We start from the raw sequence: 15197 nt of genomic DNA, 5'->3' as shown, positions 1-15197 counted from the left end.
AGAACAGGGTGAGGAATAGATGTTGCAGGTTCCAGGCTTTAGATATTTCATTAAGATCAGGGAAAGTGGTAAAAGAGGGGGAGGTGTGGCTTTGTTAGTCGAGGATAGTATAACGGTGGCTGAAAGAACTTTTGACGAGGGCTCGTCTACTGAGGTGGTATGGGCTGAGGTTAGAAACAGGAGACGCTGCTGGGAGTTGTTATTTTAATATAGGCCTCCGCAAAGTTCCAGGGATGTGGAGGAGAGAATTGGCAAAATTATTCTGGATAAGAGTGAAAGGAACAGGCTGGTCATTATGGAGTCTTCAACTTCCCCAACGTTGAGTGGAAATGCTATAACTCCAGTACGTCGGATGGATCAGTTTTTGTCCAATGTGTACAGGAGGGTTTCCTGACACAGTATGCCGAAGGGCCGACAAGAGGGGAGGCCACACTGGATCTGGTACTTGGTAATGAACCAGGCCAGGTGTTGACTTAGTGGTAGGTGAACACTTTGGACAGAGTGACCATAATTCGGTTATATATAGTTTAGCGGTGGAAAGGGATAGGTATATGCCATAGGGCATAAGTTATAAATAGGGCAAGGGCAATTATAATGCGATTAGGCAAGACTTAGGAGGCATCGAAACGTGGAGCTGGTTTTCAGAACAGATATTGTGTGTCCTTGATAGATATGTCCCTGTCAGGCAGGGAGGAAGTGATAAGGTCTGGGAACCATGATTTACTAAAGAAATTGTATCTCTTGTTAAGCGGAAGAGGGAGGCTTATGTTATGTTGAGATAAGATGGTTCAGATGAGGCGATGGAGAGTTATTGATTAGCTAGGAAGGATTTAAAGAGAGAGTTAAGAAGAGCAAGGACTGGACATGAGCAGTCTTTAGCAGGTAGAATAAAGGAGAACCCTAAAGCTTTCTATAGGTATGTGAGGAATAAAAGGATGATGAGGGTAGGAATAGGGCCAGTCAAAGACAAAAGTGGGAAGTTGTGTGTGGACCCTGTGGAGATCGGAGAGGCGCTTAACAAATATTTTTCATTTGTTTTCACTCAGGAAACGGAGAGTATTGTAGAGGAGAAAACTGAAATACAGGCCATTAGACTAGAAGGATTGAGGTTAGTAAGGAGGAGGTGTTACCAATTCTAGAAGATGTGAAAATAGATAAGTCCCCTGGGCTGAATGGGATTTATCCGAGGATTCTCTGTGAAGCTAGGGAGAAGACGGCGGAGACTTTGTCCTTGATCTTTGAGTCAGGTTTAATACCAGAGGACTGGAGTATTGCAAATGTTGTGCCCTTGTTCAAGGGCGTAGATATGACCCAGGTAATTATAAACCAGTGAGCCTTACATCTGTTGTAGGAAAGTTTTGGAAAGGATTATAAGAGATAGGATTTACATTCATCTAGCAAACAACAATTCGATTGGAGATAGTCAACATGGTTTCATCAAACCTCATTGAGTCTTTTGAGAAAGTGATCAAGCATGTGGATGAGGGTGGGGCAGTTGACGTGGTGAACATGGACTTCAGTCAAACTTTTGATAAGGTTCCACATGGTAGGTTTTTGGAGAAAATACAGAGGCATGGGATTGAGGGTGATTTAGCAGTTTGGATTAGAAACTAGCTTTCTGTAAGAAGGCAGCGAGTGGTGGTTGATAGAAAATATTCAGCCTGGAGTCCGGTTAGTAGTGGTATGCCACAAGGATCGGTTTTGGGACCACTGCTGTTTGTCATTTTTATAAATGATTTGGACACAGGCATAGGTGGATGGATTAGTAAGTTTGCAGATGACATTAAAGTTCAGTGAAGTGGTGGACAGTATGGAAGAAAGTTGCAGGAGGACTTAGATAAACTGCAGAACTGGGCTAAGAGGTGGCAAAGGGAGTTCAATGCAGATAAATGTGAGGTGATTCACTTTGGGAAGAATGACAGGAAGGCAGAATACTGGGTCAATGGATAAGCACATGGATGATGATGGGATCGTAAGGGTAGTATAGGCAGAAACCCGCAATATTTAAGAAGTATTTAGATGTGCATTTGTGATACCAAGGCATACAAGGCCATAAGGCCAAGTACTGGAAAATAGGATTATAAAAGTGAGGTGACTAGATGCAATGGGCTGAAGGACCTTTTTCTGCACTGTAGATCTCCATAGCTCTATAACTAGTGCCAAGCCTTGAGCTACTTCAGCTACTTAATGTAACAATGTCAGTATTGAAAGAAGTTCATACAAACCTTGCTTCAATTTTCTTTTTTAAAGCTTTTAGTACACTTTTAGTTTCCACAATGTAATCACGCAGTAGTTCATTCCTAACATACCCTATCCCTACTCTTCTCCAAATTTTGCAAGTATTGTTCATAACCTTGATTTTCGCCTTGTTCTCCCACAGAAAGATTATTCAAGTTGATAATATAAAAACAAAATTAGAATGGTTCTGAACATTTCTAAAAAGAATTGAAATATTGCAATTTTATTTCCATTTCATGAAAACAAGTTTAACAAGATTGACTGGTTGAGAATTGTTTGAAAGGCAACAATGTTGGTAAAGAATATTATATCTTGTCCTACCTTGGTTCGAACCATCGGCTGAGGGAAGCCATTCATCGCACTGATCAGCCATGCCTCCAAACTCTTGGCAAAATTCCGAATAGCTTGAGTCAAGGCACCTGAAGAAGTACCAAAAAAATTAAGGGCATACCTGATAGGACTGCATGGAAAGATGCCATTCTCCCTCAAGCATGTTCCCCCTCCTGCCCTCGTCCTTCAGTCGAGAGGAAAGGAATGGGAAAAGGGAATGAGATGCCCTGCTGTCAGTCTAAAGTTCTATTAAGGCAATGACTGAGAAGGGAAACATGGCACATTGTTGCACGTAGCACGGAAAATAGAGAAAGGCATGGACTACTGTAATACAGTGTAGGGAAATTAGGAGAATGGTAAAAACAGAAAGACTTGTGTTATATAAAATAAAACAAAAAAGTCCTGGACAAACTCAGCAACTACAGGATCATCTATGGAGAGACAAACAGAGTTCACATTCTGAGTCCAAAGAATTTCTTGAAATATTAACTCTATTTCTCGCTCCACAGATGCTGTCAGATTTGTTGAGTTTCTCAAGCATTTTCTGTTTTTATTTCAGATTTCCAGCATTTAGATAGCACCTTTCATTATGTCCCAAGCGCTTTATGGCCAAATGAGCTGTAGTCACTGTTGGAACCTAGGGAAAACGACAATAAGCTCCCATAAACAAAAATGAAATAATGAGGTCAGTTGATTTTAAATACTGATCGAGTAATAAACACTGATCAAGACACTAGGAAGCCCTCCTTCAAAATAATGTAATTGGATTGTTTACAAACGGAGACTTGTGTAGCACATTATCTGAACCTAGGCATTTCCTCAGTGGTCCACTGAACATCTATCAGATGCTGTGCTCAAATCTTCAATTATTTCTTGATTAATTGCTATTGAGGACTGTGTATCCATTTGGTCTTTCAGATCTAGAACTTTGTATTTCTAATTCTCCAAAACCATAATCCTGTAACTAGCACTATGGCAACCAAAAGGAACTGGCAGGATATCCATCACATAACAACTGAGTAATTTAGTGGAAGATCTTTAACAGGATGTTCTCACATATGGTATAAAGAAGGGAGAGCTGGAAGCAAGCTGTGTTCTATGAAATGAGGACTAAAGCTCTAAGTGTACGAGAAAAATTAAATAATTCAACCATAGGTTTTCTAAAATGTATCAAATCTTAATGAATGCGCGTATGGACCTATGTCAAGCTGACAACAGATCACATGGAACTGGGAGCTGAGTGCATGGAACTCCAGAATGTCCTCTTACTGTCTCCTACAAACAGATATATACTTTAAAAAGTTGTTACTGCACACAGGCAGAGTGATGACAACCTTCCATCAACAACCCGAGCCTTATCTTAATACAGATGGAGTAGATAGGAAGCCATCGTTTTCCTTGGCAGGACAGCTGGTCACCAAAGGACATAGGTTTAAGATCATTGACAGAAGAACGAAAAGAAGAGGTCACATTTGGCAATCTTCATACTCATTTAAGCAATTAGCTTTTATTAATGAATGAATCTAAAAAAACCTCACAGCACAACAACCTCTTGGAGGTGACATTTATGTAGAAACACAATAATGAACAGTAACAACCGTAAGCTACTCACTGGGGACAGGTCGCAATACATCCGGGATAAGAATTTCCACCAGTGCCTGGTACAGCACATGATCACAGTTCCTCATCCATTTAATGATAGGTTCAAACTTACAGAGGTTGATGAGTTTGTCTTTGGGGAAAACGGCTTCACTCTCTTCCTCACTGTACAAGAAATAAATGCAAACCAACTTCACAACCAAGCGGCAAATAGAAACTCGACACTATGTATTATCAGCTGAGCCTGATGCATTTATTCCATGCTGCCATATATCCAAGGCGTATAGACAGCACTTAATGTCTGTTGTATACCTTTTACCTATTAAGTGCAATCAGTTGCCATTTTTGAAAACAAACATTAAATATTAGTTATCTGATGCTCAAAGTAAATAAATGTCTCAATGATGAAGAACTTTAAAATCATTCTTTTTTCTAGGCTGGGTATAATGTAATGAGAGACGATTAATTCGCAACCTTGTGGTGCAAAATCCTTTAGGGAAAAGTAACCATAATATAATAGAATTCTTCAATAAGAGGGACAGTGCATCCCAGAGTACTTAAGGAAATGGCCCTAAAATTGTGAGACTAGGGTCCACACAAAGAAAATTAACTTGACGCTATGAGCTATGCATTGGCTAGGATAAGCTAGCCAAGAGTACTTAAGGAATAGGCATTGGCAGACATTTAAAGAATTCATGCATAGACTTCAACAATTGTACATCCCCTTCTGGAGTAAGAATAAAACAGGGAAGGTGGCTAAGAAGGGAAATCAGGGGATTAATTTAAAGCCAAAGAGGAGGCATATAAGTTGTCCAGAAAAAGCAATGAACCTGAAGACAGGGAGAAATGTAAAATTCAGCAGAGAAGGTCAAAGGGTTTAATTGGGAAGGGGAACATAGAATACAAGAGTAAGTTGTAGAAAACATAAAAACTGACTGCAAAAGTTCTGATAGATATTTGAAGAGAAAAAGACTGGTGAAGACAAATGTAGTTAGAATCAGATGAATTCATAATAGACAACAATGACACGGCAGACTAGTTAAGCAAATACTTTGAATCTGTCTTCATGAAGGAGGACACATATAACCTTTCAGAAATGCTAGGGGACAGAGAATCAAGCATGAAGGAGGACCTGAAGGAAATCCTTATTATTCATGAAATGGTATTGGGAAAATTCATCAGATTAAAACCTCTCCTCTGCATCCCAGAATACTTAAGGAAATGGCCCTAAAATTAGTGGAGACATTGCTGATCATTTTCCAGCATTCTATAGACTCTGAAAAAGTTCCAAAGGACTGGAGGGTAACTAATGTAACCCCATTTATTAGAAAAAGAGCAGGGAATTATTGCTCAGTTAGCCTGACATTGGTGGTGGGGAAAATGCTGGAGTCAATTATTAAGGATGTAATAACCAAACATTTAGAAAGTCATGATAGAATCAGTCCAAGACAGCATGGATTCAGTAAAAGGCATTCATGCTTGACAAATCTTCTGGAATTTTTTGAGGAAGTGCTCAGTAGAGTGGTCAAGGGTGAATCAATGGGTGATGTTTATCTGGACTTTCAAAAGGCTTTTGACTAGGTTCCACACAAGAGATTAGCAAGCAAAATTAAAACTCATTGTATCGGAGGTAATGTGGATAAAGAGCTGGTTGACAGACAGAAAGCCAAGAGTTAGAGCAAACAAGTCTGTTTCAGAGTGGCAGGCAGTGACAAGTGGGCTTCTGCAGGGTTCTTTGCTGTTCACAATATAAATTAATGATTTGCATGAAGGAAATGAATGCAATATCTCCAAATTTGCAGATGACACTAAGCTGGGTGGCAGTGTGTGCTGTGAGGTGGATAATAAGTGGCAGAGGGTGACTTGCATAGGCTGGCTGAGTGGGCGAAAATTTGGCAAATGCAATATAATATGGATATATGTGAGGTTATCCACTTTGGTTGCAAAAACAGGAAGGCAGATTACCATCTGAATGATGGAGGTTTAGGAAAAGGTGAGGTGCAACGAGACCTGGGTGTCATGGTGGAACAGTCACTGAAGGTTGGCGTGCAGGTGCAGCAGGCAGTGAAGAGAAAAAGACTGGTGAAGACAAATATAGTTAGAATCAGATGAATTTATAATAGACAACAATGACACGGCAGACTAGTTGAACAAATACTTTGAATCTGTCTTCATGAAGGAGGACACATATAACCTTTCAGAAATACTAGGGGACAGTCAGGAAAGCTAACGGCATGCTGGTCTTCATAGCAAGGGGATTTGAGTATTAGAGTAAAGATGTCTTGCTGCTGTTGTACAGGCCCTTGGTGAGGCCACATCTTGAGTATTGGGTGCAGTTTTAGTCTCCTGGTCTGAAGAGAAGGTTCGCCAGACTGATTCATGGAATGACAAATGAAGAAAGACTGGATCGACTGGGCTTGTACTCGCTGGAATTTAGAATCAGGAGAGGTGATCCCATAGAAACACACAAAATTCTGATGGGACTGGACAGGGTAGATGCGGGAAGAATGTTCCCGATGGTGGGCAAGTCCAGACAAGAGGTCACGTCCTAAAAATAAGGGATAAGCCATTCAGGAGTGAGATGAGGAAGAATTTCTTCAATCAGAAAGTTGTGAACCACAGAAAGCTGTTAGGGCCAGTTTGTTAGATATATTCAAGAGGGAGTTGGAGATGGCCCTTGTGGCCAAAGGGATCAAGGGGTATGGAAAGTAAATGGGAGTGGGATACTGAAATTGCATGATTACCAATGATCATATTGAATGGTGGTGCAGGATCGAAGAGCTGAATGGCCTACACTTGCACCTAGTTTCTACGTTTCCATCTAGTGACATATTTTCACCTGTAGCCTTAACTACAAAAGAATCAGTCACAACAATGCAAATAAAAAAATAAATTAACTACTGGCATGGAATGAGCTGCCAGAGGAAGTGGTGGAGGATGGTACAATTGCAACATTTAAGAGACATTAGAAGGAGCAGTTCCTTGCTCTCTCAGTAACTGCAACTCTGCTACATGCAGGAATGATATGCTTAACATTCCAAACCTCAACATAAAAAAAAACTGGCTGTACACACAGCAGTGCAGCAAATGATTGATCCCAGGATACAGTCCTCAACTCCCAAAGAAAGCAAGCTCGAGTTTGGCCCAGTAAATTTTCCATTGGTTGCACAGTCTGATCCCAGCACCACTTCCTCTGACTCCTTCCGTGCCCAGGTACAGCCAGAGTGCGCACTGCCAAATTGCAATCTGCAGCCCATGATTTCCAACAATTGAAACAGGCAGATAATTGTAAGCAGTTCACCTGAATTTGACACCCAGATTCCCAAAGCTCCCAAAACTCCCAAAGGAGCTCTATGTCAGGAACCCACACTTAAAGGATCATCCCTTCTGGTTTAGTCAAATAATCAATGGATTGTCACAATGTTTTGCCATATCCTTACCTCACTGAAGTGACAGAGGCCCCATCACTTGGCAAAGGAGTTGAATGCCAAAACGTTTGCCAAAGTTTTTCAATGTAGTGAAACTGAAGGTTTATTACAACATCCAACATTGCCTGTAAGGGAAGCCATCACTTGTTATGTGAGGTGCAATAAGTAATTAAAACCAAGGTTCAGAAAATACATTGCAAACCACTGAAATCCTGTTTTCTGAAAACAGCAACATCTGCTTAGGATGCAGTTATCTAGATTGCTCGCAATGCAAATAAATAAAACTTGACATGATCATTAATCTAATGTATGTAACCTAAAATAGTCAGAAATGTAAATATAAATATTTTGATTATGATCATTAGTTAACTGCCCTTTAAACAACATAGAATTACTCCAGTTTTGAGGAAGGGTGACTTGACCTGAAATGTAAACTCTGATTTCTCTCCACAGATGCTATCAGACCTGCTGAACTTTTTCAGCAATCTGTTTTGTTTCTGATTGACTGCGTCTGTAGTTCTTTCAGCTTTTATAAAATTACTCAAGTTGTCACTGAAACACAAACTTCTCTTTAATATTGTACAAATTGAAAACTTAGTGTTAAACATACAGACAAAGCAGAAGCCATTGTACCATGCAAACAAACTGATAAGTTACACACCAAGGCCCCTTGCCAGTCAAAACATCTCACCAATTCAGGTGGATTTTTTTTCCCAATCTTACTTTCAAAATATATTCCTGCACCATATTTTTGTTTTGAATTGCATTTGCTGTCAATCACCTGCCCTGCAGGTGTCTTTTGTTTACAATTCTTGTAATTTCTTGTTGTTTGAAAATAGTCCAAAATATTAAGTGTATTGTTCATCATCCACTATATCACACAAAGACTGAAAAACGTGTTTGCACAATTTCATCATTCAAGAAACAGTGCCATTACACAACTAAGTATATTCAAAATGCCAATTATCAAAGAAGATACAGAGCAGCAAACTTTCAGGAAATTATAGTGAGGTGCAAAAACTAAATAGTAGTGAAATTTGATTATTATAATATAGACTAAGATGTTAATAGCATAAAGGGAGGGAGACGAGTTTTTGAAATGTGTTTAGAAAGGTTTTCAACATCAGTACATTTCTGGCCTAAAGAGAAAAAAAGGTATCAAAACAGAAATCTTGGGAATTCTGTGTGGATCAGGCACCAACTGTACAGAGATAAACAGAGTTAATATTTTAGGTCACAAATCATGCCTGAGAATATCAGAACAGTCTGATGAAAGATCATTGAAACGTTAACCCTGGTTAACGCTGCCTACCAAGTGCTGCCAACACATTCGATTTTTAACTTCAAGTCATTGCAGTATTTTGCTTTTGTAGTGATGAAGGAGACATTGCCGAAATTGGCTCTCATTATTTTCAAGTGGACAATGGAATAACCGGTGACAGCTGGTGATATTTTTACGTGAAGAGAGATCTTTCAGATGCAATGGAAAAAAAAACGGAGAAAATCAGAGTAAAAAGGGCCAACCAATCTGGCCAAAATAAGTTGGAAGTAAAGCTTGCTGTAGGCTGCAATTAAACAGATGGTGGTTCAGGTACAGTCTTATGGACAAGAAAGGTAAAACCTAGAGTTCTGGGATGACGAAAGAGAGAAAGAGGGTAAAAGGATAACTAGGGAAAGAGTAGAAAGCATTATGGACTATAATGGTAAATTGCGTGTGGAGTAGGAGGACATAGGTAGAGTTCTAAATGAACAAACACTTTGTGTTGGTGTTCACTCTTGAGAGGGACAATGTGGATAATTAAATCAGGGAAAAGGACTGTGATATGATTAAAGAAATTAGCATAGGAAGAGAGGAGGCTCAGAGTGGCCTAGCAGCTTTAAAAGTAAATAAATCTTCAGAGTCAAATGCTGTCGAGTAAGGCAAGGGACAAAATAGTGACACAAGCAATAATTTTTAATTCCTGTTTGGCTATAGGAGAGGTGGCAGAGGATTGGAAGACAGCTAATGTAATATTGTTATTCAAGAAGAGAGTAAGGGATAAGCCAGGAAATTTCAAACCAGTCAGTCCCCTCATTGATGGGGAAACTATTGAAAGCAATTCTGAGGGGCAGAATTAGTCTGCACTTGGAGAAGCAAGGATGAATCAAGAACAGCCAGCACAGTTTTGTTAGGAAGAGGTCATGTCTGACCAACTTGATTGAACTTTTCTTAGGTGGAGGTGATGGCAATGCTTTTGATGTAGTCTACTTGGACTGCAGCAAGACTTTTGATGAGGTCCTGCATGGGAGACCAGTAATGAAGGTTAGAGCTCATGGGATCCAAGGAAATTTTGCAAATTGGATCCACAGTTGACTGAATGGCAGGAAGCTTATGTTAAGTGAGATCATGTAGGGGTTAGTGCTGGGGTCCTAGCTGTTTGTGGTTTATAGAAATTATTTAGACTTCAATATAGGAGGGTTGATTAGTAAGTTTGTGGATGATATTAAAGTTGGTAGAAAATAGTGATTAATTTCAGACAGGAGGACATAGACCAGCAGGTCAGATGGGCTGATCAGTGGTAAATGTAATTCAATCTGGACAAGTGTGAGGTGTTGCAGTTGGGCAGGACAAACATGGCAAAGGAATACATTATCAATGGTAGCACCATGGGAAGCACCAAGGATGAGACAGACCTTGGTGTGCATATACACCAATCCCTTAAAGTAGCAGGATTGGTGGATAAAGTGCTTGAGAAGGCATGTGGTATTCTTGTTTTTATTAGTTGAGGCATTGAGGGGTTATGCTGGAATTGTATACAACATTGGTTAGGCCAAAGTGACAGTATTGTGTAGCGTTCTAGAATTTACATTTGAGGAGGGATGTGATTGCACTGGAGAGGATACAGAAATTTACCACATGCTACCTTGGTTGGAGAGTTTCAGTTATAGAGAAGTACAGCCAGAGAGATGCACAGCATGGAAATAGACCCTTCAGTCCAACTCGTCCATGCCGACCAGATACCCCAACCTAACCTAGTCCCACTTGCCAGCTCCCAGCCCATATACCCATCTAGGTGCCTTTTAAATGTTGCAGTTGTATCAGTCTCCACCACTCCCTCTGAAGAGAGATTTTTCAGTTAGGGTTGTTTTCCTGAGGGCAGAGGAGATTGAGGAAGGGGGTCATGGTTCAGATATATAACACTATGAGGATCATAGATAGGACAGATAGGAAGGAACATTTCCCCTTGGTACAGGGATAAGTAGCCGGGGGATAGATTTATGGTAAGGGGCAGGAGGTTTAGAGGAAACGTATGAAAAAAATGTTTTCAATCAGAGGGTGGTGAGAATCTGCAATTCTTTGCCTCTAAGTATAGTAGAGGCAGAAACTCTCAATACATTTAAGAAGTATTTTTATGTGCACTTACAATGGGTATGCAAGGCCATGCTGGAAAATATGATTAGAATAGAGGCATAGGTAAGGTAGATAGCGGACAGCTTTTCCCCACAGTATGGGAGTGTAAAACTAGAGGCAAACGTTTAAGATGTGAGGGGAGAGATACAAAAGGGTCCACAGGGGCAAAGTTTTCCATACAGAGGGTGGTGAGTGTCTGGAACAGGCTACCAGAGGTAGTGGTGGGAGAGAGTACAATTTCAGCATTTAGACAGGTACATGGATGGGATAGGTATGAAGGGATATGGACCAAATACAAGCAAATGGGACTAGTTTAAGTTGCGAAAACTGGACGGCAAGGGCAAGTTGGGCCAAAGGGCCTGTTTTCGTACTGTAGATCTCTATAACTCTAATTGTTTTATTTGTTTTTGACTGGCGCACAGTGAGCTCAAGGGCCTCCTTTCTGTGCTGTAGATCTCTATGACTGAGGGAGTAAGCTGAAGCATAAAAAAAAGTGGGAGTCTAACTGTCATCATGTTGAGAACTGGAATGACTGCAGAAAGTTAATGGAGAATGAGTGTGGGGGAGAGAATACAAGATGAGATTTGCAACATGACAAGGAATTCCAAATCAACAGTAAAATGGTATCAGAGAAGACAATCTGCATGTGGAAGCAGAAGAGTATGGCTGAGGCACTACTTTTCATTTGTCTTTAACAAAGAAGCAGGTGTTATAAAAGCCATTGTGAAAGAGATAGTAGTTGGGCTAAGATTTGATAAACTACAGGTAACAGAGAGGCTAGATATACTTAGTTATCTCAAATTCTTCCTTCATGATTACAAAACAACTCAGCAACATTTCCCTTCATACTTGGTAATGTGGGTCCTGAATTGAAGCAACCATCTCTTCCCATTCTTCACCCTAACCTCCAAGCTTAAAGCACACCTCACCTCACAGTGCTCTCTGTACAAAATCTGTAAAGTCTTCACTTCATTCAGTGTGATATCTTCCGGCAAAGGACAGCTACCAATGTCTGCTTCAATAAACTCTGGCAATGCACGAGACATATCTATGGGGGGGTGGGGGAGGAAGTAATAATTAATTAGAATTAGGTTTATTGTCACATGTACTCACATGAGTACAGTGAGAAGTTTACAAAGACACCAATTACGGTGCCATCTTAGGTACAAAATCTTAGGAATAAATTAGTAGAATAAAGAAATAAAAAGTTCAGAATTACACTTCTAGCAAGCAGAGAAGACGGAGCAGACAGGTCCGCGCCACAAGATATTATTATGTTTTACATATGCATAACACTTATGGTCCCTGGTCCCAAATATATTAGCAGTGTGTCAGATTAAATATCATGGGATCCTCTTAAATTCATCATACCAATGTCTGGTAAGCATATCTCAAAACTTGCAACATTTTTGCATTCAGGGTTTAATCTGTCATTATGTCTTTAAAAATGAACCCAATACTGATGCATGCCAATCAGTAAAGACAAAAACAGAGAGAACTGGAAAAAACATCTGCTCGAATCTATTAACATGAGGTAGGAACTGAAGCAGCAAGGATGAACAGCAAATGATGGGGCACTCTTTCAATGTTGTAGCTGGAGCAGCTTTACAAGATATCGGAAACTTTATGCACTCAATTCAAGAGGTCACATTTAAAATGAAAATGGAGTAGATTAACTCCTTATGAAATCAATTGTATATAAATAACTGACTGACCCAGAAACTGCTGGTGGTGTTGACTCTGTGCAGCTACAGATTGCTCTGGTGTTGTTGGAGCTGCATGTTGTCCATTCCCAGGCATATTGTCTCCTACACCATCCAACTTCTGCATAGGTTTAAACCTAAAGACAAAAGGGCAAAGTGTAAAAAAAGGGGGAAAAAAAAATTAGGAGAGGTGACTTTACCTTACTTGGCTGATTTGTTTTAATTCAAGGAGGAAATAATCAGAATCTTTTTTCAACTGGTTTATATATGTACAAATACATTGCCCAGCCTAACTATTTTTCATGTATTTCAAGATCTATAACATGACTGTTGAAAGAAAGCTCAGTTTAGTTCCTTTCTTTGCAAAGAAACTTCTGCAAGAAGCCAATATCATTTCAAACACTGAAGATACACATTTAATGAATCAGTACCAACCGCTATTATTCGATTACACTCATGCTTGTTACATGCTGCAATTGAACAGGACCCAATTCAAGGACCTTGAATATCAGGACCCATTTAGAAAGTCCATGACATTAATAGCTGCCCAAGTAATGAATACTTAGGTCAGCTGGAAGTGGGACAATGGGATTGTAACTTGCCACTTTTGTCCTGGAGCCCTTTGGTTTCGCAGTGTTGTAGAAGGATGGGAATGTCCGAAAGGATTAATGCTGAGGAGTGCCTTAAGCACTGCTCACTATGATGATGTCATATAGATATAGGGAGGAACAGCTGAGAATATCAAAAAAAGACCTACTTTCTGGGACTTTCTCTGGTTCTATAACAATGTCTGTCACATCTGTGTAACCTAGTAAGTATCGTGCAAGAAACCACCAGCAGACAAGCATTCCCTGCCAATCTCTTACCCATGGAAGAGGATGGTGGCTGCAAATCTGGCAGAGAGCTCATACAACATGATAAGCAGTGGTGAGAATTCATCCTACAATGCAGGCGTTGGAGTGAATTTTGCTGCACCCTACAATGCTGGCAATGAAGGTCATAAGGTCTTTAACCAGAGCTTTAAAAAAAGCTGCTAATGCAGACAGACAGGGGCAGATGTAGGTCACTTGGTTCCTCAAGCCTGCCCCACCATTCAATATGATCAAGACTGATCATCTAACTCAGTACCCTGTTCCCACTTTCTGCCCATACTATGTCACCCTTAGACCTAAGAACTACATCAAATTCCTTCTTGAAAACATTCAATGTTTTGATCACAACTGCTTTCTGTAGCATATAATTCCACAAGCTCACCACTCTGAGATTTCTCCTCATTTCAGACGTTAATGGCCTATCCCACGTCCTTAGACTGTGAATCTTGGTTCCAAAGTCCCCAGTTATCAGGAACATCCTGTCTTTAATCGGTCTAGTCCTATCAGAATTTTTTTGGCTTCAATGAGATTCCCCTTCATTCTTTGAAACTTGAGTGAATATAGTCTTAACTGTTTTTCTTACACTCGACCTTCCATCCTAAGAATCAGTCTAGTAAACCTTCAGTGCACTCCTTCCAAAAGCCAGAACATCCAACGTCAGATAAGGAGATCAAAAATGCACATAATACCCGAGGTGTGGTGTCACTAATGCCCTGTTCAGTTGCAATAAGATATCCCTTCTCCTGTGTCAAATCCTCTTGCTCCGAAGACTAAGACCATTTGCCTTCTTCACCACCTGTTGCACCTACAAACTTACTTTCAGCCACTGGTGTTTACCAGAGTCTCGTTGAACCTCCCCTTTCCCAATCTTTTGTCATTTAAATAATAATCTACCTTCCTGTTTTTTTTTCTCTCCCAACTGGATAACCTCAATATTTACCCCCAATATACTTCATCTGCCAGACATTTGCTCACTCACTCAAGTTGTCCAAATCACACCGAAGGATTTTGATACCCTCTTCACAGTTCATGTGCAAACTTGCAATCTTGAAGAGTTGTACATTAGAGGTCCCTACAAAAGAAAACGTCTTGGCGAGATTCAACAAAGCAGAATCTACAGTTGATGGTAAAATGCATTTTAGACCTGGGCTAAGAGATGCACAGCAGCAAGTGAGTTAGGAACTCCCTGGAGTTGCGGTATTAGTCATTCCGAGGCAATTACAGACTACATCAGATAATAACCTATAGGAGTGACCTCAAGTTGAGGTTCAGCTGGGGCCTGAAGCGACATCAGCGGTTCTATGAGGGCTCCCTATACTCATTTTGGAAACTAAACAGAAGTCAGTCTTAATCAAGTTGGCATAAGAAATCTATTACGTACTTCAGCAAGATTGAAACCTGTAACTATATGGATTGGCACAAATGTTTTTCACTACTCTCAATACAGAGAAGAGTTCAGATCACTAGAATTATAAAAGATAGCCAGCATATCCTGCTTGAGCTCACTGATCAGTTGAAGATTCATCAAAGTGCAACACAGTTTGATGAACAAATAGTAATGACCGGTCCAAGTCTGATATTAGATACCGAAGAGATTCAAGTTCAAATAGAACTTCTGTTTATCTTTGCAGGAAAT

General features: G+C 40.1%; 1 protein-coding gene across 4 annotated transcripts in view; it reads right to left on the bottom strand.

Moving 5' to 3' along the window:
- rfx2 (regulatory factor X, 2 (influences HLA class II expression)) overlaps positions 1 to 15197 on the bottom strand; it is a 138526-nt gene that overhangs the window by 25424 nt on the left and 97905 nt on the right. For all 4 annotated transcript variants that reach the window (XM_072593708.1, XM_072593709.1, XM_072593710.1 and 1 more), the window contains 5 exons: positions 12702 to 12826; positions 11916 to 12034; positions 7608 to 7720; positions 4181 to 4332; positions 2560 to 2657 (listed from right to left, as the gene is read on the bottom strand). In XM_072593708.1, coding sequence (XP_072449809.1) covers positions 2560 to 2657; positions 4181 to 4332; positions 7608 to 7720; positions 11916 to 12034; positions 12702 to 12826 — 607 coding nt within the window. The remainder of the gene's footprint in view (positions 1 to 2559; positions 2658 to 4180; positions 4333 to 7607; positions 7721 to 11915; positions 12035 to 12701; positions 12827 to 15197) is intronic.

This window comes from Chiloscyllium punctatum, chromosome 24 (genome assembly GCF_047496795.1).
Source record: "Chiloscyllium punctatum isolate Juve2018m chromosome 24, sChiPun1.3, whole genome shotgun sequence".
Taxonomy (NCBI): domain Eukaryota; kingdom Metazoa; phylum Chordata; class Chondrichthyes; order Orectolobiformes; family Hemiscylliidae; genus Chiloscyllium; species Chiloscyllium punctatum.
Note: the sequence above shows the minus strand (reverse complement) of the source record. Positions and strands in the feature narration are given on the sequence as shown.